The following is a 26,564-nucleotide window of genomic DNA, read 5'->3' as shown; positions in this document are numbered from 1 at the left end:
ATTGGCCACTGTCGGTAGACAGATACTGGGCTAGATGGACCTTTGGTCTGACCCAGTACGGCCTTTCTTATGTTCTTATGTTCACTGCTGCCACTGTTCTTAACCATAAATTGAGGTATTACCTAATAACCATTAACATTTTAAAGCCTGTTCCCTTCTGTGTTCAAAACACTATCACTTGTTTCAGACTGTCTATTAATATGTAATTCAATGCTGTAACAAGTTTTTTTCCCTTAGAACTTGATTTAACATTTTTAATTCCATGGCACTAAAAGGCTGTCATTTTATTAGTGTGTATATATACCACAAAGGACAGCTTTCTTTAATTGTCTTATATAGACACAAAATGTAACTAGTTTAGTGTGTCATAAAGAGGCATGCAAATCTGTTCTTGCATTGTGTATTAGATCTTCCCCTGCTAAACAACTTATGTTAATGCTACAATTCAGAGGACCCTAGCCCAGTGGTCCTCAACCAAGGAGATGCATACCCCAGGGGTACATCAACTCATCTAGATATTTGCCTAGTTTTACTACAGGCTACATAAAAAGCACTAGCGAAGTCAGTACAAACTAAAATAATTCATACAATGATTTGTTTATATTACTCTCTATACTATACACGGAATGCAAGTACAATATTTATATTCCAATCAATTTATTTTACAATTATATGGTAAAAAGAGGAAAGTAAGCAATTTTTCACTATTTTTTGTAATAGTGTGCTGTGGCACTTTTGTATTTTTATGTCTGATTTTGTAAGCAAGTAGTTTTTAAGTGAGGTGAAACTTGGGGTACACAAGACAAATCAGACTCCTGAAAGGGGTACCGCAGTCTGGAAAGGTTGAGAGCCACTGCACTATCCCATTTGAATGTTGCAACTATATTACCAAAATTACTGCTCATCACAGCACAACTCAGTCTTTATTTTTACTGCAACAATTTACAAATTAATCAGCGTGATATTTACAGCAAAAATGTGAAACAATTTAATGTCTACAGATACTAATCTAGGGAAGGACAATCAGAAGGTATGTCCTTCCAAACCGTGAGGACTGCAGCAAGTTCTCATACCAAATGTACCGGTGTCCCACAATGTTTGTGCCACAAATCAATAGCTTTGCTCACTATTGCATCAGTGTTATCTTGAGGAATCTACAAAAGATCAGGAGAAAGGTTTGTGTTAAATTTAACAAGGTAGTCAAAGAGCCTCAAACAAAATATCCAATCACTCAAAGTAATATTTATTTCTATTCTCCATTCTGTTTATTTCACTTTCTAAACTTGTCATTTCTTGCCCCTAATCAATATTTATTTTGGGCATAGGTAGGAGCTGCCTTTGGATGGATCCCATGTGTTCAGGCCTAGCCAGATTGGCACCCAGCTCTCAGAGAAACAATCTCATTGTTTCCACATAAATGGAGGTGGAGGGCGGTGTTTCAGTCACCTCCACAGTGAGCACTCTTTGGGGAGGGAGCAGGCCAGGGCCAGGTAGCATTGTGCCATCAACCTTGTGAGGAATTTCAACAAATTAACACAGCTTGAAGCTACACTAACTTTTCCACAGAAATCTCTCAGTACCACATGAACATGAGTGGGATCCAATGCCAGGATACGACAAGTCCTAGCAAGATGGCTCAAGGCAGTGCTGAGGCATTGATGGTCCATGCAGAGAGCCTGTTGCCTCCATGGATGTCTGGAAAGCTCCACTCATTCAGTGTGGGGGAGGAAGAGGAGCCCAAATCACCCTCAACAGAACAATTTGGGGAAATTTAAAGGACAGTGGGTTCTCCCCATAATCCCGATGGATTTTTCTGAAGGTGGTTATCAATTTGGCCTCTAAAGGTAAAAGCCTACATCAGGCATTGCTAAAACCCTGAGACCAGCCACCTTATGGATTCCTTTCCTCCTAAAAGTTAGTAACATTGTAATGACTGCAACTGCTATTAGAACTATGGTAAACTTAAAATTTAAAATATTACCACTAAATAAAAATACATACAAAAATTAAACATTGCTTTTCTACATTAAACCCACAATCAAACTGTCACTAAAACTGAGGAAGATAAGGCAGATTGAGTATTACCCAGTTCTCAGAATTGCGGGTAATATCATGTAACTCATTTTGCAATGCTTTTTATCCTAACTGAATTAACAAGGGACAAAAAAAGTTGTTTTTTTTTTTTTTTTTTTAAACCTGAAAATATTTGCTATACCACCAAAAATAATGCACAGCTAGGATGAGTACTTACATTTTCCAGAAACTGTGTGATCTTCTCTGCGTTAGTCAGGGCCATTAGCTTCATTTTAAAGGTTAATAAAATCTCCAGAGCAACAAAAACAAGAATCTTGCAGGATCCACTAATAACTTTGTCCCAAACCCTAAAATAGTAAGTAACAAAGTCAACAAACCACACTAATCTGTTCTAATCTTTTATTCATTGCAACAAATCTCTTTTTCATATAATTTCAATGAATGTAGCAATGTACTAAATTATACATGCAGTACCTGTACCAGTACCATCTATATTCAAAGTAAGGAAATCAAACGTTACAAATTAATGACTTCTACTAAATCTCTAACTATGATGGATTAAGGGCAGAGCAGTACAGTAGTAGTGCCTATTGCTGCCAACCTTACACAAAGACCCCAATTAGAAATAAAACACATACAGATGTTCTGCATTGTTAGACGATTATAAGCTAAAATTTAACAAACAGATCTTGTTCTAGTAAGCTTAATTATTACACATGGATGACTGTCACAACAGTATCAGTGACAATGAGATTTTTTTCCTGGTGCCAAGAAAAGGAATAAAATTAGCATATCTATAAAGACATTTGTCAAATAGTTAACCAACTGAAACTAAAAGTTCAGAAGGAATAAAGTGCTAAGCTAACTAAACAAGTATACCTACTTTGACCAAATATTCCAGCTTATTGTATGAGAAGTGTAACCGATATCAACATGGTATTGCCAATTATGTTTCTGTAAATAATAATTATACACAGATAACATCTACTGACCCTCCCAACCCACTCTCTTCCTCACATCCACCCCCCTAGTATGCTGCATAAAGCTACAGATGACAACTTTAGACGGGAACCTGAATGGTAAATTTCCAAAGGCTGCAAGTAGTTTCACTACGACTCCTTATTAAAAAATAGTCCCTCCCTCTTTCAATTCTTCAACCTTCACTATCATAGCTCTTGATGTCACCATTTGTGCTCATTCTCCAATCATTGTAAAATCTACACAGGACGTGAATGTGTAAAAAACCATAAAATCTTCAGGCCTACTTTATACATCACAAGTCAAGAAGAAAAGGCACAAGCCAAATGATAGTGCCCCAGACAACGTTTACTTCCCAGACACTAGAAGTATAACTTGTGACTGCACAAATAATTATAATCCTAAAGAGAGCAGGGCAAGAGTCTTTCCAACATGTATTAAAACTAAGCTGCTGTGACACATCCAGCCTTCTTTCATGATTCTGCTGCCAGATTTAATTGGTGTGGTGACTGAAGTCATTACAGAAAGGTAACAGCATGGGTTTTAAAAAACCCCGAAACATATCCATTGATACTCAACCTGTTCCCAAACAAGCATTTCAGTCATTTCATTTAAATGCTCATATTAAAACAACTACAATTAGTTAACTAATCCCCAGTCTAACGTTACCTCTGTTCCCCTAAAAACCAACCCAGGGTCACACTTGTATTAGTTTTATTACAATGCCACTGTTAGGTCAGATAGAAAAGAGATGGAGCTTATTCATACACGCACACATTCACTGCATTCATTCCCTCATGCACCCACACACTTACACAGGCGGAGAGTTACCAGAGACAGCATGGAGGCCGAGAAGCCGAAGCGTGGTAGATCTGGTGTGTCCGCCTGCGGTCACGAATCCAGGCTGCTGAGCAGGTTAAGGAGCAGCACCTTGTGTGCGTGGCTGCTTCCTTTTATTTTAGAACTGGGTGCTCCTGTCACGTACACTGAGTTTTTCTTCTTTGTCCGTCACCGAGAAGCATTCCCAGTCCCTGTTCCTTTCATGCATCTTTTCTTTACAGCACTCCGTGATTGCCTTCTCAGGGCAGATTACATCAGGCACACCTGGCTCCGGGCTCTCTTCTCCTTGCAGTTCTTCTCTACCCAGTCCCACATACACTCCCTTGTTCACACTCCCTTATCTTCCCCACACACTCCCTCATCACACTCTCTCTGAGTGAGTGATGGGATATTACAAAGCTTGGAAGTTCAAACAAGTGGTAACTTGAAAAGGTTACAGAGCCTGCAAAGGTTACAAAACTTCAAAGGCTATGCTAACAATCACTGAAGTTACACAGTCTGCAAAAAGGTTGCAGAACTTAATGATACAAGTTACAGATCTTACAATCGCATTTGAGCGGAGGCTTTACATAACACACACTTAAGGAAAGGAGTGGAGACAAAAAAGCTACACTTAAAATGCTGCATCAGCACAGCTGCACCAATGTAGCGCTTAAGTGAAGATGCTCCTACACCAACAGGAGAGAGCTCTCCCATCAGCATAGTTAATCCACCTCCCCAAGAGGCGGATTACATGGGGGGTTAAATTCAGTATAACTACGTCGCTCAGGGGTGTGGGTTTTTCAAACCCCGAGAGACGTAGTTATAATACCAGAGGTGTGTAGTGTAGACCTGGCCAATGTTAGCACTAACCAGCTCTGTCTCCTCTTGCCCTCTCTCCTTAACTTCCAGCTATTACTGTCCATGCAGCTCAATTAATTTAAAACAATAATGGGAATGGGAGTGTATGACATGATGATAAATACACTAGCAGTTGTCAGTGCCTTGTCTATGCTAGTGCTACCACCAACCGAGCTGGAGCAGTAGAAAATGATAGAAAAAAGGCTAACGTAGAAGGCCACTGAGTTTATTTATTGATTTATTTTTGTAATTAGGTATTTTCTTACATAGTTTTTACACCTTACATCTTTATTAGTTCAAGTGTTCTTATCCTAACTTTTAGGATCAGCCATACTTTCACGGTTTATGGCTTCAGAAAACTTGTGAAAGTTAATTTATTATTACATTGATGGGGAAATGACTACAGAAATTTAAACTGTACTAGAAGTCCTACTCACTGTCACTGAAAGTTAAAGCAAACATTCTACTCGTAACGATGGGTTGGTGGGATTTTTTGTGAGAGACTAACATCCTTAGAAATGTAATAGGTGTTAAACTAGCCACAGAAGGACTCTCCTACCGTTCCTTCACTGCACAAAAACATACTGACAATTACAAGGGGAAAAAATACAAAATTAAATAATATGAAGCTGAAACAAAGTAAGTTTCATGCAAAATCCTATGCACATCAAGTTTTATTTACTGTGTGTTGTTCTTTCAAAGAATGCAAAGAACTATTCCACATCTACACTTTTCTGTAAACAAGGCACACATTACAAGTCTGTGTAAAAAGAATAAAATGCTAGAAGGTTCTCAGGGCAACTTCTTAGATTCCTCATCAAGTGCAGTCCTTTATTGAAAGTAAATTCTTATTCTGCCTTACCTCAGTTCATTACCAGGACTTTCAGTAACTGTCCTGAAATACTGTTTTGTTTTGTTTTTCAAAAATTGGCAATATTTCATTCATTACTATGAAGTCTGTACAAATACACCTCTACTTCGATATAACGCTGTCCTCGGGAGCCAAAAAATCTTACCGCGTTATAGGTGAAACCGCGTTATATTGAACTTGCTTTGATCCACCGGAGTGCGCAGCCCCGCCCCCCCCGCCCCCGGAGCACTGCTTTACCACATTATATCCGAATTTGTGTTATATCGGGTCACGTTATATCGAGATAGCAGTGTATGCACCTATAATCTCCTTGTATCCAGCATAAATACACATTTAAGCATAAAAAACGGTTACCTACCTACCGTAACTGTTGCTCTTCAAGAAATGTTGCTCATGTCGTTTCCATGTTAGGTGTGTATGCACCCACGTGCACGGCTGCTGGAGATTTTTCCCTCCCTGGTATCCGTAGGGCCAGGTCTGGTGCACCCTGAAGCCCTGCGCTCATGTGTCGGTATATGGGATGCCGCCAGCCCTGCACCCTCTCAGTTCCTTCTTGCCGTCAACTCTGACACTGGGGAAGGAGGGGCGGCTTATGGAATCGACATGAGCAACACATCTCCAAGAACAACAGTTATGAAAGACAGGTAACTGTTTTTTCTTCTTGCTCATGTCATTTCCACGTTAGGTGACTCACAAGCAGTATCCCTGGAGGTGGGCTCGGAGTTTACAGACATGCGGCTTGCAACACCACTCTGCCGAAGCTGGCATTGTCCCGGGCCTGCTGGGTGATGGTGTAATGGGACGCAAGGGTATGGACCGAAGACCAGGTAGCAGCTCTGCAGATATCTTGAATTGGTACCTGTGCGAGGAACTCTCCTGAAGAAGCCTGCGTTCTGATGGAATGGGCAGTTTGTGCCCTGCTTGTTCATAGCAGAACTTGATGCAGGCAGTTATCCACGACAAGATCCTCTGAGAGGAAACCAGCCAGCTCTTCATCCTGTCTGCCACTGCAACAAAAAGCTGAGTCAGCTTACGGAAGGGTTTAGTTCTCTCGATGTAAAAGGCTAAGGCCCGTCTAACATCAAAAGAGTGCAACCGATGCTCATTAGTCTTGCCAGGCTTCGGGAAGAAGACCGGTAGGAAGATGTCCTGTTTATAATGGAGCTATGACATCTTTGGTAAGACCACCAGGTGGGGATGAAGCTGGAACTTGTCCTTATAGAACACCGTGTAAGGGAATTCTGATGTTAGTGCTCTTATCTCAGAGACCCGCCAGGCTGACGTGACCCCTACCAAGAAAGCAACCTTCCACAAGAGCAGCAGCAGGGAGCAGGAGGCTAGTAGCTTGAAGGGGGGCAGGGGGGAAGACCCATGGCCAAGACAGCACCAGATTTAAGTCCCATGGAGGGATTGGGTTGCGAATCTGGAGGTAGTCTCTCTCCAACCCCTTCAGGAACCTGATTGTCATTTCATGGGAGAAGACTCATCTGCCCTAGATTGGAGGGTGGAAGGCTGAGATAGCTGCCAAGTGCACCATGATCGACAAAATGGCCAGGCCTTGGTGCTTGAGGCGGAGCAGGTAGTCTAAAACAGATTGAAGCAAAGACCGCCTCATCAGGGGAAGACGAGGAGGCGGCTGTCACTGCTGGTGTGGCTGGCTCTCCATCCACTGCCGGTACTGATTGTGCCGGAACCGCCGGGTTTCAGTACCAGGATCCGGTTCTGAGTTGAGCCAGTCACATCAGAGCAAGGCTCCGTCCTTCGGAAACTACCAAGGATGCCTGCTGGGAATATGGTCCCAGCATGGGAGGTAACCCCCTTCAGGGGTTCCAACAGTGCCACTGGGCCAGACACTGAACCAATGGCCATGGCCCCAATGATGGACCTGCAGTGAAATCCAGCCCGTAAGAATGATGTCGTTGCTGTCTCGGAGGAGAGCTGGGTTTGCTCTCGGACCCCAAGGAGGACTCCTCCCTCGGAGACCAAGGGGGAGCTGTCGCTGCCACTTGCTGATGGCTATGGCGGTGAGCCAGAGAGCGGTGTCACACAGGGGAGCGGTGGTGCGAAGTCAGTGGCTCAGTGCCAAAGATGCTCAACACAGTGCTGGAGATCAGTGCTGGGAGGGGGGGAATGGAGACCAGGAAGCTGGCGAACGGCGCTGCGGCCCGTAGTTGAGCTGGCAACCGCTGCTGCGACGGTGATCGGCACTGGGTTGAAGGCCAACGAGGTGGCCTCATAGAAGGTTTCCCCCCCAAGGGAACCACCTTCGAGGATTCCCCAGAGTTGGGCCTGGGTCTCGAGGTGTTGGCGTCACTGGGAGAGACATCAGGTCCCTAGCCACCTGACTGTCCGTGGTACTGGAGAGCGTCCCTTGTCAGCCCATTGATTCTTGTGCCTCTTCTTGGGCACAGGTGAAGAGTACGGTGCCGGGAAAGGCATGGTGTCAGTGGAGCACTCCACACCGAGGCAGGCGTGCTCGGTGCCAAATCAGAATGGGACAGCTCTGAAGCTGGGCGGAGGGCGGCTTCCATCAATAGGGCTTTCTGCCAAATGTCTCTGTCCTTGAGGGGGCACAGCCTGAAGCCCTTGCAGATCCTGCACTTCTCTTTGACGTGTCTCACCGAGGCACTTAAGGCAGCTCATGTGCGGGTCACTCACGGGCATAGGTTTGTGACAGGCAGCACGTGGCTTAAAGCCCAGGGACTGGGGCATGTCCCATCCCTGGGACAATGTCCCAGTTAGGACTCTAACTAAACAACTATTTTAACTATTTACAAGAGAAAAGTCTAAAACAGTCCAAGAAAACCACAAGGGAACTTGCAATCACAAGAAGCATTCCTGCAACTGTTATGGACGGTAAGAAGGGACTGAGAGGGTGTGTGGCTGGCGGCACTCCATATACCAGCATTTGAGCGCGAGGCTCCAGTGGGCACCAGAGCCGGCCCTACAGATACCACTAAAAAAAAAATCTCCAGCAGCTGTGCACTTGGGCACGGACACACCTAACATAGAAAAAGCATGAGCAAGCACTCGAAGAAGAAGAATTAATTCTCAGAGTGAAATGAAGAGGAAACAATTGTATTAAAATAAATAGGTTTGGCTCATGTTTTTAGGTTTGTCTTTTGTTTCTGAGACATTGACAGAACAAGAATGCCACCTAACATGACTGACTTATGCATTTTAAAGTAAATACATCTCTACCCCGATATAACGCTGTCCTCGGGAGCCAAAAAATCTTACCGCATTATAGGTGAAACCGCGTTATATTGAACTTGCTTTGACCCCCCCCCGGAGCACTGCTTTACCGTGTTATATCTGAATTCGTGTTATATCGGGTCATGTTGTATCGGGGTAGAGGATCGGGGTAGAGGTGTATTTTAAAAAACACTTAGCTACTACAGTGATAAACAGGCTCCGATCCTTCAAGCTGACATCTCCACTAGGGACTCTGCTGGTATAACTATACTAACACAGCTGTATTGGCAAAGCCTGTGTAGTGTAGACTAGCCCAGCGTATGCTTTATTTTCATGGACTTTGTCATGCTTAACATATCAAGTGCTATATTTTTAAACAAACTCTCCCACTATATTTTTATTCAATGATAATCAAGAGTAAACATTCACTTAGTGAAGCAGTAACTGCAACTAAAACATCTGAAAATTCAGGTGCCTTTAGCTGTATGTCACAAAATAGGGATTTGGGGTTTTAAGTGGTGTTAGTGCACACAGCCAAAATTCTTACATTTTAACCTCATCTTTTTTAAATACCAAAAAAATCCACACTTTTAAAAAGATCTTATATCTGTAATAAGTGGAGTCACATCAAATTTTGTTATGATTTCTAAATCAGTGCTACTTTAAAATCAGTTTTCCTCAAATCTAGTTCATATTCTGGGTGATGAAATAAGAGAAGTTATCTTGTACTAGCAGCTAAACAAAGCTGAAATTCCTAAACAAACAAACAAACAAACACACACAAGAGAACACTTGCCTCTGTAAACTGGATTCAGGTAAACACCCTGCAAAGCACTTCTTAAACCAAAGATTGTAAGGAAGTTTGCTCACTGCAGAGCAGGCCTTCAGATGCGCCAGGAGTCTGTTATCTTCAACATTCAAATACTGTTCAAGAACTTTTGGCTGTAGAAAGAACAGGGAAGCAAAGTTTAAAATACCTCACATCAAATGGAACTCAGAGTTGATTCTCACTTTAAGAGAAGTGTCTCAAAATTAAACACATGTAAAAAGCAAATGCTAAAATATTAATATTAGATAATGTACTGCAAGGTCACATTCACCTATGGCAAGGTTTATTGAACTCTGCATTTGGCTGATAGCATATTTGCTAAACCAACTGGTTCCCCCCTCCTAAAAAAAAATCACCTACCATTATGAGGGCTTCTAAATACTGTAGCATTTGTTCCTTTGTGTAGTAAGGAGTCAGAATTTCAGGTGGCGCAGAGGATTATACCTGCACTAAACTTTCACCATTTGGGGACCAGCATTCAATTGCTGCTACCATCACAAGTAAAACTGAGTTTAGTTCATCACAAACCTAGCTCCATTTGAGCACATCACAAAACCAACACACAATGCAGCAAAACAGGAGAAATCACGTCTCAGAGCAAATCACTATGCAACTTATTAAAAGCATTGTTTGCTGTTTAAAAAAAGCCTGTCAGAAGTGTTTTTAGAAAGGCCAGCAGAATGGTATATAATGGTGGGGTTTAAAAAAAAGAGTGAATTTAAAAATCATCATTATGCATTTATAATTCCAATCTTTTTATATAAAAAACACAAGAGTTTCACTATTTTCTGACAGCTGGACAAATGACTAATTTTACAGTTGTCAAAGGCAAAAAGATTTTCCTGTGGCTGTATTCCAAAATTCCTATTTTTGATAGAATACATAAACTATTGAAAAAAATCTGGGAGTGAAGGATCTATAGCCCCCTCTCTTGCTAATGGGAACACTTGTGAAAACACTTCAGGCATGCAAACACTAATAATTATGGCAATTGATGTAGTTGAGTGTATTAACTCCAGTAACAGATGGCGGGTTTATAAAACAACTATTTTATAACAGGAACATGTATCTACATTAAGGATTTGAGCTTCCACTCATTGACTTCAATTGTGCAGGATCAGGCCCCCAGGTATGTATTTACATGAGTGGACACGGTTTATGAACAGGTTTCTTACTGTAATGTTATTTGAAAGGTCTAGATAAAGCAATAGATTTCTTATAAATACTAGTAAACCTAAAAAAAATTTCTTCAAGTTGCCTTTAACAAAGAAATTCTGCAGAAACTCAACATTACCTGCTTTAAATGTCCACTAACAAAAGAACTCAACCTACTAAACTGACATTTTATTGCAATTTGATTCAAAATGTATTGTTTTCCTAAAACAACAAAACCTGTTCTCAGTTCAAAACCAGCACCAGCACCTGTTGCCTGAATATCGGCTAATGAAGGATATGTGATACACAGTAGTAGAGACAGAACAATTTAAACAGCTCTACAAGTGGTCTGATGCAAAGTACAGAATTGTCGGTGTAATTAGGCTTGTGACAGATTTTGTTTAAAATCAAAATAATTTTTAAAAAGTGACTGCAGTTGTAGGAATTCCAGTTGAGCTTGGATACTGTGACCCTAGGCATCCCTGTATTTACACCCTACACACCACTGCAATAATATTTGTACAAAATATGCCTTATGAGGTATCATAAGAAAGCTAAAAACATGTTTACTACTAATTTATTATAAAATACATGTGTTAACCTTATATGCAAAGTAATGAATTCCCTCTGTATAACATTACAGTAACTCCTCACTTATTGTAGTTATGTTCCTGAAAAATGCAACTTAAAATGAAATGACGTGAAACCAATCCAATTTTCCCACAAGATTTAATGTAAATGCAGGGATTAGGTTCCAAGGAAATTTTTTGGGGGCAGACAAAAGGCATTATATACTGTACCGTATAGTACTGTACTGTGGTTGGGAAGTGCCCCTGGCTTACCCTACACGGGCATAGCCCATAGCTAGGAAGCACCTTGTGCAGCAGCAGTGGCAGCTTTCCCCCAGAAGAACAGGCACCGACTTTGCCGGGAGATGCTCCAGGCCCACCTCTTCCCGTCCCCACTCCACTCCAGGCCCACCTCTTCCCACCCCCACTCCACCTCCTCCCTGGAGCACACTGCGTCCCCGCTCCTCCCCCTTCCTGCCAGTGCTTCCCTGCCACCAAACAGCTGTTTGGCGGTGCTTACGACTTTCTGGGAGGGAGAGGGAGGAGCGGAGTCACGGCACTTCCCCACTCCCTTCCTCCTTCCCAGAAAGTCCTAAGCTGAAGCGCTGTGAGGGAGGAAGAAGAGGCGGAAAAGAGGAACTTGTGCAATGCTCTCTTGTAAAGTCGCTGCTCTTCCACAGAATCCTACAAGCAGTGGACGCAGCAGGCAGCCAAACAACGTTATAAGGGAGCATTGCACAACTTTAAACGAGCATGTTCCCTAATGGAGCAGTGACGGAACTTCAAAACAACGTTAAGCGGGAGGATGTTAAGTGAGGAGTTACTGTACTAGAACATATTTAAGAACTGGTCTACACTAGAAAACTAGGTCAGTTTAATTAGGTCCGTCAGAGGTATGAAAAATCCACACCACTGAGCAACATGGTTCCATCAACATAGCTACCGCCTCTCGGGGAAGTGGATTACCTATGACAACGGGAGAACCCCTCCCATCAGTGTAGGTAGTGTCTACACTAAAGTGCTGCAGCTGTGCCACTGTAGCATTTTAAATGTAGACCATCCTTAAGGCAAAGACAGTTTAGCCTAGGTAAAGGTAATAAACAGGTCTATCTTAGACCAAGGAATGTGGGTTTACCTCGATTTACACATTAGCCGAAAACAAAGCTATTAAGCTAAGCCAGTGGGGGTTCTCTTGAGCCTGAACTCAAGGGACAGAGAATTAACTGACTCCTGCACCACAGAGAGATACAGGAGACTGAATACCCAGGAGGTCTTTCTGATCTGTAAGACAAAGACATCTCTTTGGGGATATAAGGAACAGAAAGATACTATAGGGCTCCTTCACCTTAAGGAGACAAAGAAACCAAGCAATTTGATCTCTGTGATAGGTCTTGGCCAAGCCAACCAGTAAAAAGCTGTCAAGGAAACTCGGTGTGAGAGAAACCATCTTGAACAAAGACTATATCTTGCTAGATTAAATTTTAGACTTTTTGATGTGTGTTTTCACTTGTATTTGCTTGTAACCATTTCTTCCTTTATCTCTTTTACATGGTATCACTTAATCCATGTTCTTCTATTAATAAACTTGTTTTACTTTTACTATAAACCAACTCAGTGCTGTTTGAAAAGATGGGTGTATTTACTCCAGTTAGATTAATAAACCTGTGATGTATTGACTCTTTTAACAGAGTGGCAAACTTAGTATCTTCTGTGAATGCAGAGTGGTAAGGGCTGTGCATTGCAGAGAAACATCTCTGAGGAGCTCAGGGGTGACTGTTACCTGCTAGGCAAGGTCTGGGCCAGGAGAGCCTTGAGGACCTAGCTGATGAGGAAGACTGGGCTGGTGTGGCAGAGAGCTGAGACACAGTCTAGTCGCCAGCAAAACTCACGCTTGCTGAGGCAGAGGGTAACCCAGTGGCTCACAGCTCTGGATATCCGCAGCAGCGGGTTACAGATACAAAAGCTAAATCCTATCTGTGCTCAAACCTGTACATGTTTGTTTAACTTAAAAGTCTAAAAATTCAAAATGCAATTGAAACATGTTTTAGCAAACAAGACCAATTTCTTACACCACAAAGTTTTTATCAGGGAATTTACAAAGCACAACTGGAGGCCTATTATTATTATTTTATAGTAGCTAGTGGCAGAACAGAACCAGGCCTACTGACTTCCAGTCCCTTGCTAGCTCCTAGACGTAGCTCCCAAGATGTTCAGTGCATACCAAGTCACATCTCCCCCCACTCCACTCAGTCTCTTTTCACAAACAATACTTACCAGCTGTGGTAACGAATCTTTGTATTTGTTGTTTAACTGATTCACAAAACTACTGACAAGCCAGTAGCAGTCGATATTATCCTCCACCACTTCCTCCATGGCTTTAGCTATGGCAAGAAACACTTCATCTTCTGGTTCCTAGAAAACAAAAACAGAAAATTGGGATCCACAGAATTGTTGGGCTGCCCATGTAAGTTATTGTGATTCCCTGACCCTGTAATTTTGATAGATGAACTGAACAAATATGTGAAACGAGAAACGGTACTGACATAATTAAAGCATTTGGAAATAACTGCATAACTATTTTCTGTAAAATACGGAAATAAATAAATTAATTAAATAAATAAAAGGGGTTTATATTTTTAAATCAAAGTGACAGAAGTTTGGCATGGCTCAGTCATGTAATAGAAATAAAAAGTTCTCCGTATCAGGTGACATGAGTCAATATTAATGGTGTGTGTTCTATCAAATAAATGGGGCCATCCTCCTCCCTTTTACACCACGATGCTTGCTAGTTTATAGAATTGCTCTTTGCTTATAGATGTTGATGTGTACAGAATGATTTTGTTTTAGATAAAAGGCCACTTCTGTAGACTTTTAATTACCTGGATACTAGTAAACTCTCCCCCATGGGACAAGGCACCTTATTCCCAAAGTACAACTCAATATGTACTTGAGATGCATGTTCTCTTCCTTTCACTAAATGTTAGATTTCCCTGTCACCAAGATTATATCATGCTCTCTGCTTTTAGACACGGAAAGGGAATAGAAGTCATGGAAATTAACTATTAGATAGCAGAACTCCCATCATCAATGGTCAAGTAGTTCTGTAGCGGCACTAAATGCTTGAAAAAAGCCCCAAAACAGCTCAGGTTAACAAAAATGCCAGGTTAGTAAATTGCAATAATTTAGGAACACAATGTAAATTGCATAAATCACTGCTTTTAGTGGCCCGGCCCCAAGACATTCAGGAATCCCTGCGGCAGCAAGATTGTCATTTGCTTTAAGGCATTTTAGACAAAAAGAAATGAAGGTAGGAGCTAGAATACAAAAGGCAACAAAGTCCAGAAAAAAATATATAGAAAAGATTTTAAGGCATAAAAGCTTATGCAAGAATTTGGGGGAAATGAACGAATGTACAGTTTGAGTAAAACCTAGAATTTGATATTAGTATCCTGTTTTTACACACACTTCATTTTGTCTCTGTGTATATCTTTCATGCTATTAATAGTTTCAGTTTAACGTTTCTTTTATCTGAAAGAGTTCTGTTGAAAGTCAAAAGAAACAATAACTGACCAGAGGAAAAGCCAGATTTCGAGGCAACCTTCCCAACTCCAGTTGATGCATGCGAAGGAAAACTTCAACCTGTGGGGTAGAATCCTTGATAAACCGAATTACTTGGAGGGCATGATACACATCCCTATATTGTTCTGTTCGGTACTTCATCACCAGAGCATGAGATTCATGGTGAGGAGGAATAATTCCTAAAAAAAAAAAAAAAGAGAGAGAGAGAAGGAAAGCAGTGAATCCTCTTTCTAAGGGGCTACGCTTACTTCAATATGTACTAATATACAGCCTGCAAAAGATGTAGGTCCCAATCATGCAGCTCTTACTCATGTGAGCTTGGTTAAAAGTTACAGTATGGAATCTTATAAAGACAAGACGACACAGAACAAGCAAATAATAATATTTATTAAAATGGAAGGTCATGTGTTGACCGAATGCAGGAATGATTTATTCACGAACTTGGTTTACTGATCCCCTTTTAGGCCTCAGCATCAGGCTGATCATTTTTTGTCCATGAGGTCACTGGAGGCTGGTATGTTGAGAAGAGGTTTCATTGTTTGGAATGAGGGGAAATTAGTTTAACGATGTAATGAAGTAAATGCATTTAAAAAAAAAAATCAAAACTGCCATTGGCTTGGATTTATCTGCAGCATTTACTATATTGCGTTTTCTGTGTATTTGTGCTGAGCCTTCCCTTTGTTTTGGAGATAAACGTAGCTGCAGAACAAATATTTTATTCCTTAGTAATTAAGACATTCATGGTCTCATAGAAAAAAACAAAATGGGCACTTCCTATACAAATGCCTTACCAACAGCATAACAAATCATCAGCAGCCTAGATTGAAGAGCAGTGATACAAAAACAGAACACTTCCCTTTCCAAAATTCTACGGTCCCTCTAAGAATATCAGGGTTGTGTGTGTGCATATAAGTAACACAACGGTACTGTGCAACTTTCTTATTTAATTTACATTACCCGCAGTGGAACCTTCTTTACAGACTTTACCAGAGAGATCAATCTTCCTCTGAATCAGTGGTGGGAAGTAATTTCAATAACACAGGATGAATCAATTTCAGGTAGAGGCCCCATAACCATGTCAGCCAAAGAAGCATGTAACACACTAAATTTTCCTCACATAACACAGCTGATTATATTAAACGCCAATCTTTCTACCACCATTACAAGAAGGATAAGTTATCTTTCCACTGTCCCGATAAATGATTTATGAGATCCATAACAGACTAGGGTGACCAGATAGCAAGTGTGAAAAATTGGGACGGGGTGGGGGGTAATAGGAGCCTATATAAGAAAAAGACCCCAAAATCAGGACTGTCCCTATAAAATCGGGACATCTGGTCACCCTATAACAGCCTCATATGACATCTTTCCTCTAGTGCTCTCTTAATTGAGCACTTTCCTTCATCCTAATGATTTCACCTCACTTAGGACTTTATCTTGCTACCACTGAAGTTAATAGCAAAACTGCCAGTGACTTCAACAAAAGTAAGATCCCAATGAGGCCAAAGCAGAAATGCTCCTATGTATCACTAATGGTGTAAAACTAATCAGTAGTTTTGTAGGAACTAATCAGAAGGAGGCACTCTTCAAAATTAGTCTTGAATCAGGTTAATCTGCTGCTTTTGCCTCTCTTTAAATGAAGGAGAATAGTAATCCCAAGTGTTAACCCAGGAAATCACAGAATTTGAGTACCAAACAAAATAGATACAGACACTTTTCTTCAAACTGCCAGAGCAAATCAGGCTGCATCCTAACAGCTGGGATTGAACAAGCCATCATAACTAAGCAAGTACATGCTGCTAAATTTACAGGTTAAATCTAGAAAACTGACCCTAGGCAGACAGAGAAAAGGGAGTCACAAAAAATGCAGTGAAGTCTATAAATCATTTTAGTGCAACAGACCCTCCACTTAGCTACAATGAGCCATACTTTATTGAGGAAATTAAGCAGGATATATATATGGCACACTTTATAACCTGGGAAGGCATCAGGGCCTATCATCTTTCAAATCCAATTTTAGAAGTAGTTCATTGATGGGATTGCAACCCTCTTGCTAAACTAGTAAATTTCTTTACAAGAGACAATGCTTCCCCACAGAAATGGATAAGGCTGTTGTTCCAATCCTCAAGGCAGAGATGTTTTGGATTGCAGTTCCTGATGAATGTTTACACTAAGAAAAATCTTTGAAGACATTACAAGCAATTCTCCCTGCACTCAACTATCCCTTGTGCCTCAGCAGACCCAAGGTGTCTATAGAATGCTTTACCCTGTTCTGGGTTGTTTAACTGAAAAGAGTTCACATATTTAAAATGTCCACACTGAGTTCTAAAATGAAATTTGTAAATATGTTTCTTACACTTTCTATATACTCAGAATCAGACTAAGATATAAGCTGGTATATAAAATACATAGAAGGACTCGACCTACCCAACATTTCATTGTATCATAGGGTTGTAAGATTCACAAATCATGGTGTCTGAGGCAGTGAACAAATGCTACTGGCTCTAAACTGAATTACAACTTTGCACAGAAATTCCTTTGTGCAGTTAACAGTGCAGTTTTGGATGAAAGATCTTCTGCTGTTACTTCTTAACACCATCTATATTTCTTCCTCACAACATTTTAAAGGATTCTAAATCTCCACAACTTTCAGTTACCTGTCTCAAGAACTGTGTTTATCCCTAGCTTAATTCTATTATTGCCCAGGGTTTCATTATGTATGATCATTTAGTAAAAGAAACAGTATCACAAGGTTCAGAATCAACTTTTAGGTTTTGCACCAAAAAAGTGTTTATAAATCTTAACATGGACATTCATGAATTTTTAAAATAATTCACTTTTGAAATAAAGTGAACAAAAAATGTTTAACGAGAAAAGTTTTAGACAAGATTTAAACTTTCCTCTTCGGTGTTTGCAACCCAGACACTAAAGCATTGTGTTGGTGCACGAGAACCAGGAAGTGAAACTGAGTAGACAGAAGTCTGACATTTACTACTCTATTTTTATTGTCATGATAGCAATGAATAAAGTAGATAGGCAGACACAAATAGTTAAAAAAACAGATTCCAAAATTTATTTCAGTTTTAATTAACTAATGCATTAATAGGGATTTAAGTAAGGATTTTTTTTAAATGTTCAAACTGGTAATATTCCTGTAAGGTTAGCTAATGTTTGAAAAGCATCCTAAAGGTGAAGTTTGGCACGTTCATAGTTCTAAGAATTATTACTATTCCTGCGCTACGCACACCCCCAGCTTTGTTAATTCACACCTAATAAATCCAATAAACTGAAAAAGCTGTTCCAAAGCACCATTAATACTGTTGGAATTAGTAATCTGACTCACTTGCTACACAGAATCTAGGACTTGGCCTATTTATGGTCCTGGTTTCCTTCTCCTCTCCAATGGCAAATATCATTTAACATTAGAAGAAAAATTAGAGCTAAACCTTGTTGGAAAGCTTACTACAATAGGGATTCTAACCACAGACATATTCTATTAAATAATCAGTTCAATACAAATCCCTTTTTAAAATCTAGTTTTGACCAGCGATTCAGTTTCACTTAGATGTCCAATTTTTTTTTGACAATACTGAAAACCCTATTAGATGTCAGCTATTTATATTAAACATCCAACTTTACCCACACTAATTATTCATATCATGTCCATGACATTATAAGCACATTTATAGAAGTTAAATTCAATTACCTAATTTTGTAAAACTGCATGTACAACAGTTCCCAAAATGCATGCATAAAACAGAAAGTCAAATCGTTGTTAACTTGCATGTGTACATTAAATGTTCTCTGTGTGAAACTTGTGAGTACGCAGAAGTGGACCCATGTCTATCATTAGCAACTGGTCACAAAACAGAGTATTCCATGTTTTTACAATCCCCCAAACAAATGACAAATATCCAGCTTATTCTTATTTCTACAGTTAAAACCACAGTCTCACATGTCATACCTAAAAGCACCTTCCACACCAGGATACGATACATGGATGGGAGAGGAAATCTTTGACTAAATGTGCAAAGTTTCTCAATATCTGCAAAGAAAGCAAATATTTTTCAAAACATTTTAAAAACTTGAAATATTTTCAATAGTGGCATTGATTCACCGAAACAGGACAATTCTTTAGTTGCAGATCTACATCTGCAAATTGCTCTTTAAAAGGACTATCAATAAAAGCTAATCCGTTTCGGTTCAAAATGGATAGAAGTGTCATACAAACTGCTCCAATGATTCTATTGAAAATTTAAATCTTAACTCGATTTAAAATGAAGCCATAGGTACACCAGATCTAATCAAGGGGGGAAATGACATTTTAGGCACTTTTGAAAAATGTGTTGCTGCCTCAAGACTAATTACAAATAAGCTCTTTGGTGCAGAGACCATGTCTATCTTTCTGTTCTATGACAGACTTAGCACCCTCAGAGACCAGTAGAAATAATAATCATATCACAATCCATTGTGACTTTCAGGAGGAGGAATTAGCAGCAGAAGCTGAGCAACTCTTGAACAAAAATTACTTTCGTACAAACATTTTCAGTTTCTTCGGCATAAAGAAGAAGAAGAAAAATAAGCAAGAGGTTCTAAATAAAATATCCACTGCTTCTCAAATGCACCTATTGGAAGCTATCAGTACCACTGAAGTCTAGAATATCCCCTAGCAATTTTAGATGCTACTCTTTTTGCAACATTACTATTAATATCACAGTAAAAAACATAAAAAGTTTAAAGACAAAGGATCAGAGGTGCTAAGCACCAGCAGTTACCGCTGACTTCAGTTAGTTGTGGGTTTTCAGCACAACCAAAAATCATGCCCAGAAAGTACAGGAAATAGTGGGATCAACTCACCCAATCGATCATCTTTCAGTAGGATTTCCAATGATTTCTTTTCTTCAACACCACGAAATCCCACTTTTTCATAGTAGACAGAGCGGAAGTTTCTCTGAGAATCCTCAGCCATGTTTTATTCTGGAGGAGAAGGTGGGGGGGGGGTTTCAAAAAAGTAACAACACATTGTTGGATATAATTCAGAGAAAACTGCCTTTGTATATTGATGAGAATTAAGTTCCTTCATCTCTATGGCATGAGTAACATCTAGTGAATTTGAAAGACTTTCAAGACACGTGCATCCCAGACAGACACCACTGAAAAATAGACTTTGGACTAAGTAGGGTAGATCTAACGGAGTCAGATTTCAAAGAGAATAAACTGGGTAATAAGTTACATTGCTTTAGAAAAATAAAGACACTTTGTTTTGCAAAATCTATTAAAACAATATATGATTATTTTGTGAGAAGTCTGACTGCTCACAAGCTTGGATAAGTAGAACTACTATCCAGACAAGTAAAACTGTCAGTGCCTACTACACAAGGATAACTGAGAAACTGATAACAGAGCATTAAGCTCAAAGAGTAGAGGTGGATGAATGCAGACCTGTCAAAGACTGTGCAGATTTCAATAAGACACTCATGTTGTCAGCATGCACAGCATCAACCACAACCCTGAGCTTGTCATTCTAGATCAAAGAAATATAAATAAATTGTCCCTATCTTAAAAAATATGTTGCATATTATGCAATGTGTACATTAGATTTTCTGATAGAAAATTTCCATTGTGATTGAACTCAATTTTTTACAGAGAGGATCTCTCGTAATTTGAGGATTTGCAAAAGCTAAGAAGCACTATGCTGGAACTCAGAGTAATGAAAAACAATCCTGACCTTGATGTCCAAAAATATATGGCAAATTTGACAAGAATTTTTTTTTTTATTTATTGTTTTTGGAGCGAATGGCACAAGCATAGAGCCTTTTTCAGCTATGGTTCTCTAGTGGCTTATAGGAGGACCAGGAACAAAACGTATTTATGGATATACACAAAGCCCCTGATCTTGCAAGTATGTAGGTCTTTGTTGTATCAGGCCCAAAATTAGCACCCAAAACCAAGTAGTAGTAAAAGATTTGTGTTTATTGTGTTTGATCAGATCACATTTAGATTTCAAAACTAGACAGACACTATTCACATTACTGGAGACATCCTTCTTTGGGGATGATCCCAAAATGCCTCACTTACATAAACACTTGAGACTTTTTACAAGCCAAGCACTGCAATATCGGGCCTTTAGAGTATTTATTATTAATTTGTATTGCAGCAGTAGCCAGAAGTCCCATTGTGCTAGGGATACTGTAAACACAGCAAAAAACAAACAAACAAACAAAAACCCCAAACCATTCCTGCCCCAAAGAGTTTTAAATTTTTACTTGTGTTTGACATATAATATTTAGGCAGCAAATTAGTCTCAGTTCTCTTACAGTTGGTGGAGTGACATTTTAACAGATATTAAAGTAAAGGCACAACTAAACCTACAGTGATAGAATGCTAAAAATAAGAGAAACCTAAAAAAAACTATGGTACAACTGTACAGAGGAATGCTATTTAAACTGTCACCGTAGCAAAAACATTTAATTTTGATTTACTTGAGAATCAGATGATATCCCCCAAAATTGGAAAAACTACATTTTTTGTCAGGCAACCAAACAACTTTAAAATCTTGATTTCATATGGTCAACTGAACAGGAAAAACTGTCTTCAGTGTGTTAGTTAAGAGACCTCTGCAGAAAAAAAGCAAACAACTCAATTGGTCTTTATATAAATATTTTCATTCTCAGGAAACACTTATTACCAGGTTATTAAACTAGAAGGCAGCAATTTAGGAATAAGTAGTAAAATATTATTAAACAACAGTCAAGCATGATGTAGACAGAGTGGTGCCCCTTTATAACGAGGATTGAAAGGATTCGATTTTTATTGGTAAGCGTCAATAAGCGTCAATTTTCCTGGACATGCACAAATAGATGAAAAAATATTTCTGTCAACAATAATCAAAGTGAGAAAAATGCTGCTTAAGAACGTACTAGTTTTCTGTAAGGATATTTGCTTTGTATATTTTGACATGTGATGTTGACAATTTGTGTTTTAAGCATTATAAAGATTTAACTTTTTGAAAGTCAATGTCTACTCATTAATTGTCTGACCCTCCCATAATTTCCTACAACTGTGAAAATTTAAATTGATAAAAATAAAAATAAACATCGATAATATCCATCAAAATTATAAAAATAAAAACTGAATTCTGCCAAGTCTATTTATAGCTATAATAGTACCTTATTAATCAGCACTTATAACTAGGGTCCCATTCTACAAACAATCCCAATGATTTCAATGGGAGTATTAACTTGCATAAAGTTGCATGTATTCGTAAGTGTCTGCAAGGTCATGACCTAGGAGGTTTATTTGCAGATCAAGAGAATTTTGCCAATTATCAAATCAATAAACAGAAAAGCAAAGATGCTGCATTACAAAATGTACTTTGTTAATCTGATAAGCATAGTCTAGTTGATTATAATACCTCATAGAAAGCTAGTAAAATGTTCTTTAGCATATTGTTGAAAATTAATATTCTCGTAGTAAAATGACGGAGTGGAAGATGGCAGCCTTCACGGGCCCACTCTGTTAAGTGAGAATTCACAACGAATGCCATCAACTCAGCAACCAAACATCGCTCAGCGATCTCCTGGTCATTAGAGCAGCAACTCAACAAATCCTGAAGTTCCTCCTCAGGGCCATACAACATGCCAAATAGGCCCTGGAATAAGAATCCTGCAACTTAATGTTGAAGGACTCTCATGGACAAAATTCAAGTACCTTGGAAACTTGCTGAAGATTTACACCATTGATATCTTCATGTTGCAAGAGACCCATGTTGGCAACAACCAACAGGCTAGGCACTACCATATCTATGGACACAACCTAATGACTAGCCATTACCATCCTAAATATGGCTTGGCAATATACATCAAGGACACTATCACAGATTTCAATATTATTCCATCAACTGAAGAGGAGATCACATTTGCCACAACTATCAAAGTAGGGGAGCTCCACATTACCAACGTCTATAAAGCCCCTGGTACAAAATGGCCAAAACCAGCACTACCCAGCACTCCTATTCCATGCATCTATGCAGGTGATTTTAATAGTCACCACCAGGGCTTTGGAGCAGAGCCCAGAGCTGGAGCGTGGAGCAGCTCCGGAGCAGTGGAACTGCAGGTTTTTGCCTGGAGCTGGAGCAGAGCCGGAGCACATCTCCAAAGCCCTGAAATGCTATCAACGGTTTGGATGGCTCCTGAAAGTAGCAGGAAAGAAGAATATTCCCTGAGGCTTCCGAAAAAAGCACACTCCCTGCTGGATGAGAGAGACACAGGAGTTGCTCCAGCAATACAATCAGACCAGGAGCTCTCATACCGCAAAAGCCCTGCTACATTCCTTTGACACAGCAAGATGCCAGCGCTGGCTTGATTGGGTGCAAAACCTTGATTTTACACATTCAAGTTGTCAAGCCTGGACCCTACTACGACGTCTTGGGGCCGCCAATGCCACAGAGTACCGGCCACACAAAAAACGGCCAAACTCAATAGCCTCCAAACTGGTAGAGAACACAAAAGGACCACTTGATAAACACACAAGAAGAGAAGTGTATCAACAACTCTACCGAACACTTGCATCAATCCCCTGAGGAGAACCTGTCACTGTCAGCATAGAGGAAGTAAAAGAAGGACTTGCCATGATGAAAAAAGGGAAGGCTGAAGGCCCTGATGGTATTCCGCCAGAATTCCTCCACCATCTCGGCCCCAAAGGACTCCAATGGCTAGCAACATTGTACTCCGTTACCTTAAGAACAGTACGGATCCCTGAAATATGGCGTGAGTCAATGGTAACTGCCACTCCAAAGCCTGGAAAGCCCCCTGATAAAGCAGGAAGAGATAGGCCAGGGGTTCTCAAACTGAGGGTCAGGACCCCTCAGGGGGTCACAAGGTTATTGCATGGGGGGTCGCAAGCTATCAGCCTCCACCCCAAATCCCGCTTTGCCTCCAGCATTTATAATGGTGTTAAATATAGAAAAAAGAGTTTTTAATTTATAAGGGGGGTCGCACTCAGAGGCTTGCTATGTGAAAGGGGTCACCAGTAAAAAAGTCTGAGAGCCACTGAGATAGGCCAATTTCTCTACTATGTACGACCTATGAACTTCTTCAACATATCCTCCTCAAAAGAATACGCCCTTTTTCTGAGCCAATTATCCCTGTGTGGAACAGGCAGGCTCTTCCGGCCAAAACTTAGTTGTTGTGACCAAGTTCTGGCACTCACAACTCACACTGAGGCTGGCTATCAAAAAAACCCTTAAAGACTGGCACAATATTTGTTGACCTCTCATCTGCATACGATACTGTATGGATTAAGGGCCTGATGCTGAAACTTGCTAAAATTATACCTTGCTAGCAAACACTTCACCTGCTGTTGACCATGCTGAGTAACAGACGCCTACAGGGGTACCTGGGTAATAAGAACAGCTCACCCCGTTTCATAAACAACGGGCTACCACAAGGCTCTGTACTTGCGCCAACCCTTTTAATATTTACATAAGTGACATGTCTCCAGTTAAATCATGAAAATGTGGATATGCAGATGATCTTTTCATGACAATCCAAGCAAACCTCCATGACATTGAGAAAGCATTAACTGAGGACATCCAAAATATGGAACAATATTTCTGGAAATGGAGGTTCAAAGTAAACTCTGGAAAAACAATAGTAAGCGCATTTCATCTTGATAAGAGTGCCAAAAACACACAAAGTAGCTTTCTGAGGTAAAAATGCACAACACGATTAGTCTCCAACATATCTCAGAGTGAAACTTGACACCACCCTCACCTTCCATGACCATCTTGAGAAGGTAGCTGCAAAGATAAAAACGAGAGCCAACATAATCCTGAAACTAGCAGGTATAACCTGGGGTGCATCAGTGTTGCGAACATCTGCAATAGCACTTGTATATTCAGTAGCTGAATATTGTGCAGCCACACATGACTTGTGGAGACCCAGCTGAATACAGTGAAGTGGTGCATCATGGGAACCCTTAAGTTGACTCCAACACCCTGGCTACCTGTCCTGTCTAGCATCACTCCCCCGCCGATACACCGAACTGCTGCAACATTCCGCGAAGCTCAGTGATTCCAGGAAAACAGATGTCTTCCTATTGACCATGACCTTGACAACGTCCCCCGCCCCAACATCTTAAATCCCACAAGCCTTTCTGGGAACATTCGTTTAGCCTCATACAATCAGGCTATGATCAGGAGGCTTGGAAAGCACATTGGGCTAAACAAGAGTTAAAAAATAAGCACCTTGTGCAAGATCCCACGCAGAAGGTTCCTGGGTTTGACCTTCCCCAGTCATCTTGGTCAACTCTGAACCGAATTCAAACCAACCATGGTAGATGCGGATATCTAATGCACAGATGGAAAATCAAGGACTCCCTGGTGTGCAAGTGTGGTTCCCCACAACAGACCATCGAACATATCATTACCTACTGCCCAATTTATAAATATGAAGGAGGCATTACTGCAATAAATTTTGCTACTCCTGATGTAACCATTTGGTTCGATCAACTTCAGGTGAAATTGTAGTTGCTGCTCTACACCAGCCATACAAAAGTAGTAGTAAAATGACACCTTACTACACCACCTTGCTATAAAATCTTTGCAAAGAGGGAACAACCATCTTTTGGCATGCACCTTATGGAGCTATGTGGATTAACAAGGTTCTACAGCGTACACTCACTCTGGAGAAGCAGCAAGTGACACTTCAACCGTGTTGGTCCATACACACAGCTGATATTTTGTAAGTTTTCTGCAAACATCCACAATTACAAAGGAAAAGCTTCTAGCATATATGTATTTGGGAAAGTGGGGGAGGGGTCACCTACCCCCAGGATGAAATTAAAATTACTAACACAAGTTCCCCTCTGTGGCACCCCAATTCACACCACTCTCCTCTCCCTACCAGCCTCCTCCATTGAGGCCATTGAGGTGTTTGACACCTACCAGAAATACCAGATGCACAGAGGGAAATAATGGGGGGGCAATACAGGGCAGAAGGGAACAGCAGCCTGCTACGGGAGCTAGATGTTGACAGGGAGGAAGATAATGGGTGGGTGAGTGGCTGATGATGAGGGGAATAATGGAGTGAGTGGGTGCTATAGAGGGAGGAAATGGCTGAGGGGGATGGGTAGCAGAATAGCAGGGTGCTGTAGAGGGCAGGTGAGCAGATGGTGGGGTAGGGGATAGTGGTGTACTACAGGGGCTGGGTGGTGGCTAGAGGTCAGTGGGGTGCTATAGGGGCTAAGGGATGGCTATAGGCCAGTGGGGTGCTATAAGGGTGGTGGCTATAGGCCAGCGGGGTGCTATAGGGTCGGGGTGGTGCCTATAGGCCAGTGGGGTGCTATAAGGGTGGTGGCTATAGGCCAGCGGGGTGCTATAGGGTCGGGGTGGTGGCTATAGGCCAGTGGGGTGCTATAAGGGTGGTGGCTATAGGCCAGCTGAGTGCTATAGGGACTGGGGGGTGGCTCCGGAGGGTCGGGGCGCTACAGAGGCTGGGGGTGGCGTCACTGGAGCTGTAGGGAGCGGGGGAGGAGCCCGCAGGGCGCCGGGGGACAGGACCCGGGACTAGACTCCCCACGCCCCAGCCCCCGCGGCCCCGGCTCTTTGCAAACCCTGCGCTAGGCGGCGGCCGCTCGCTGCCCGCACCGCTGAGCCCCGGCCCGGCCACAAACA

At 40.9% G+C, this 26,564-nt stretch overlaps 1 protein-coding gene across 4 annotated transcripts; it reads right to left on the bottom strand.

Moving 5' to 3' along the window:
- Positions 1-904: 904 nt before the first annotated feature.
- On the bottom strand, positions 905-26,564 carry TBC1D7 (TBC1 domain family member 7). 4 transcript variants are annotated; one of them, XM_065398853.1, is made up of 9 exons: positions 26,504-26,564; positions 25,137-25,238; positions 19,748-19,867; positions 18,855-18,935; positions 14,882-15,069; positions 13,586-13,723; positions 9,555-9,700; positions 2,252-2,381; positions 905-1,154 (listed from the first exon to the last, which is right to left on the bottom strand). In XM_065398853.1, the coding sequence occupies exons 3-9, from the start codon at positions 19,857-19,859 to the stop codon at positions 1,068-1,070; spliced, it is 882 nt and encodes a 293-aa protein (XP_065254925.1). In that variant the 5' UTR covers positions 19,860-19,867; positions 25,137-25,238; positions 26,504-26,564; the 3' UTR covers positions 905-1,067. The 4 variants fall into 4 exon arrangements, with proteins under 4 accessions (XP_065254925.1, XP_065254926.1, XP_065254927.1 ...); XM_065398854.1 differs by lacking the exon at positions 26,504-26,564 and adding an exon at positions 25,836-25,877; XM_065398855.1 differs by lacking the exons at positions 25,137-25,238; positions 26,504-26,564 and adding an exon at positions 25,573-25,806.

This window comes from Emys orbicularis, chromosome 2 (genome assembly GCF_028017835.1).
Source record: "Emys orbicularis isolate rEmyOrb1 chromosome 2, rEmyOrb1.hap1, whole genome shotgun sequence".
NCBI lineage: Eukaryota > Metazoa > Chordata > Testudines > Emydidae > Emys > Emys orbicularis.
The sequence above is the reverse complement of the archived record's forward strand: the minus strand, read 5'-3'. Positions and strand labels throughout refer to the sequence as shown.

What these genes read in the sequence shown, in the direction of transcription:
- TBC1D7 (XM_065398853.1), bottom strand. Translation starts at nt 19,859, where the DNA reads ATGGCTGAGGATTCTCAGAGAAACTTCCGCTCTGTCTACTATGAAAAA. An exon ending in CCTGAATCCAGTTTACAGAG is followed by an intron (nt 2,382 to 9,554) that starts GCAAGTGTTCTC and finishes TTACTATTTTAG; the next exon opens with GGTTTGGGACAAAGTTATTA. An exon ending in TCACACAGTTTCTGGAAAAT is followed by an intron (nt 1,155 to 2,251) that starts GTAAGTACTCAT and finishes GATCTTTTGTAG; the next exon opens with ATTCCTCAAGATAACACTGA.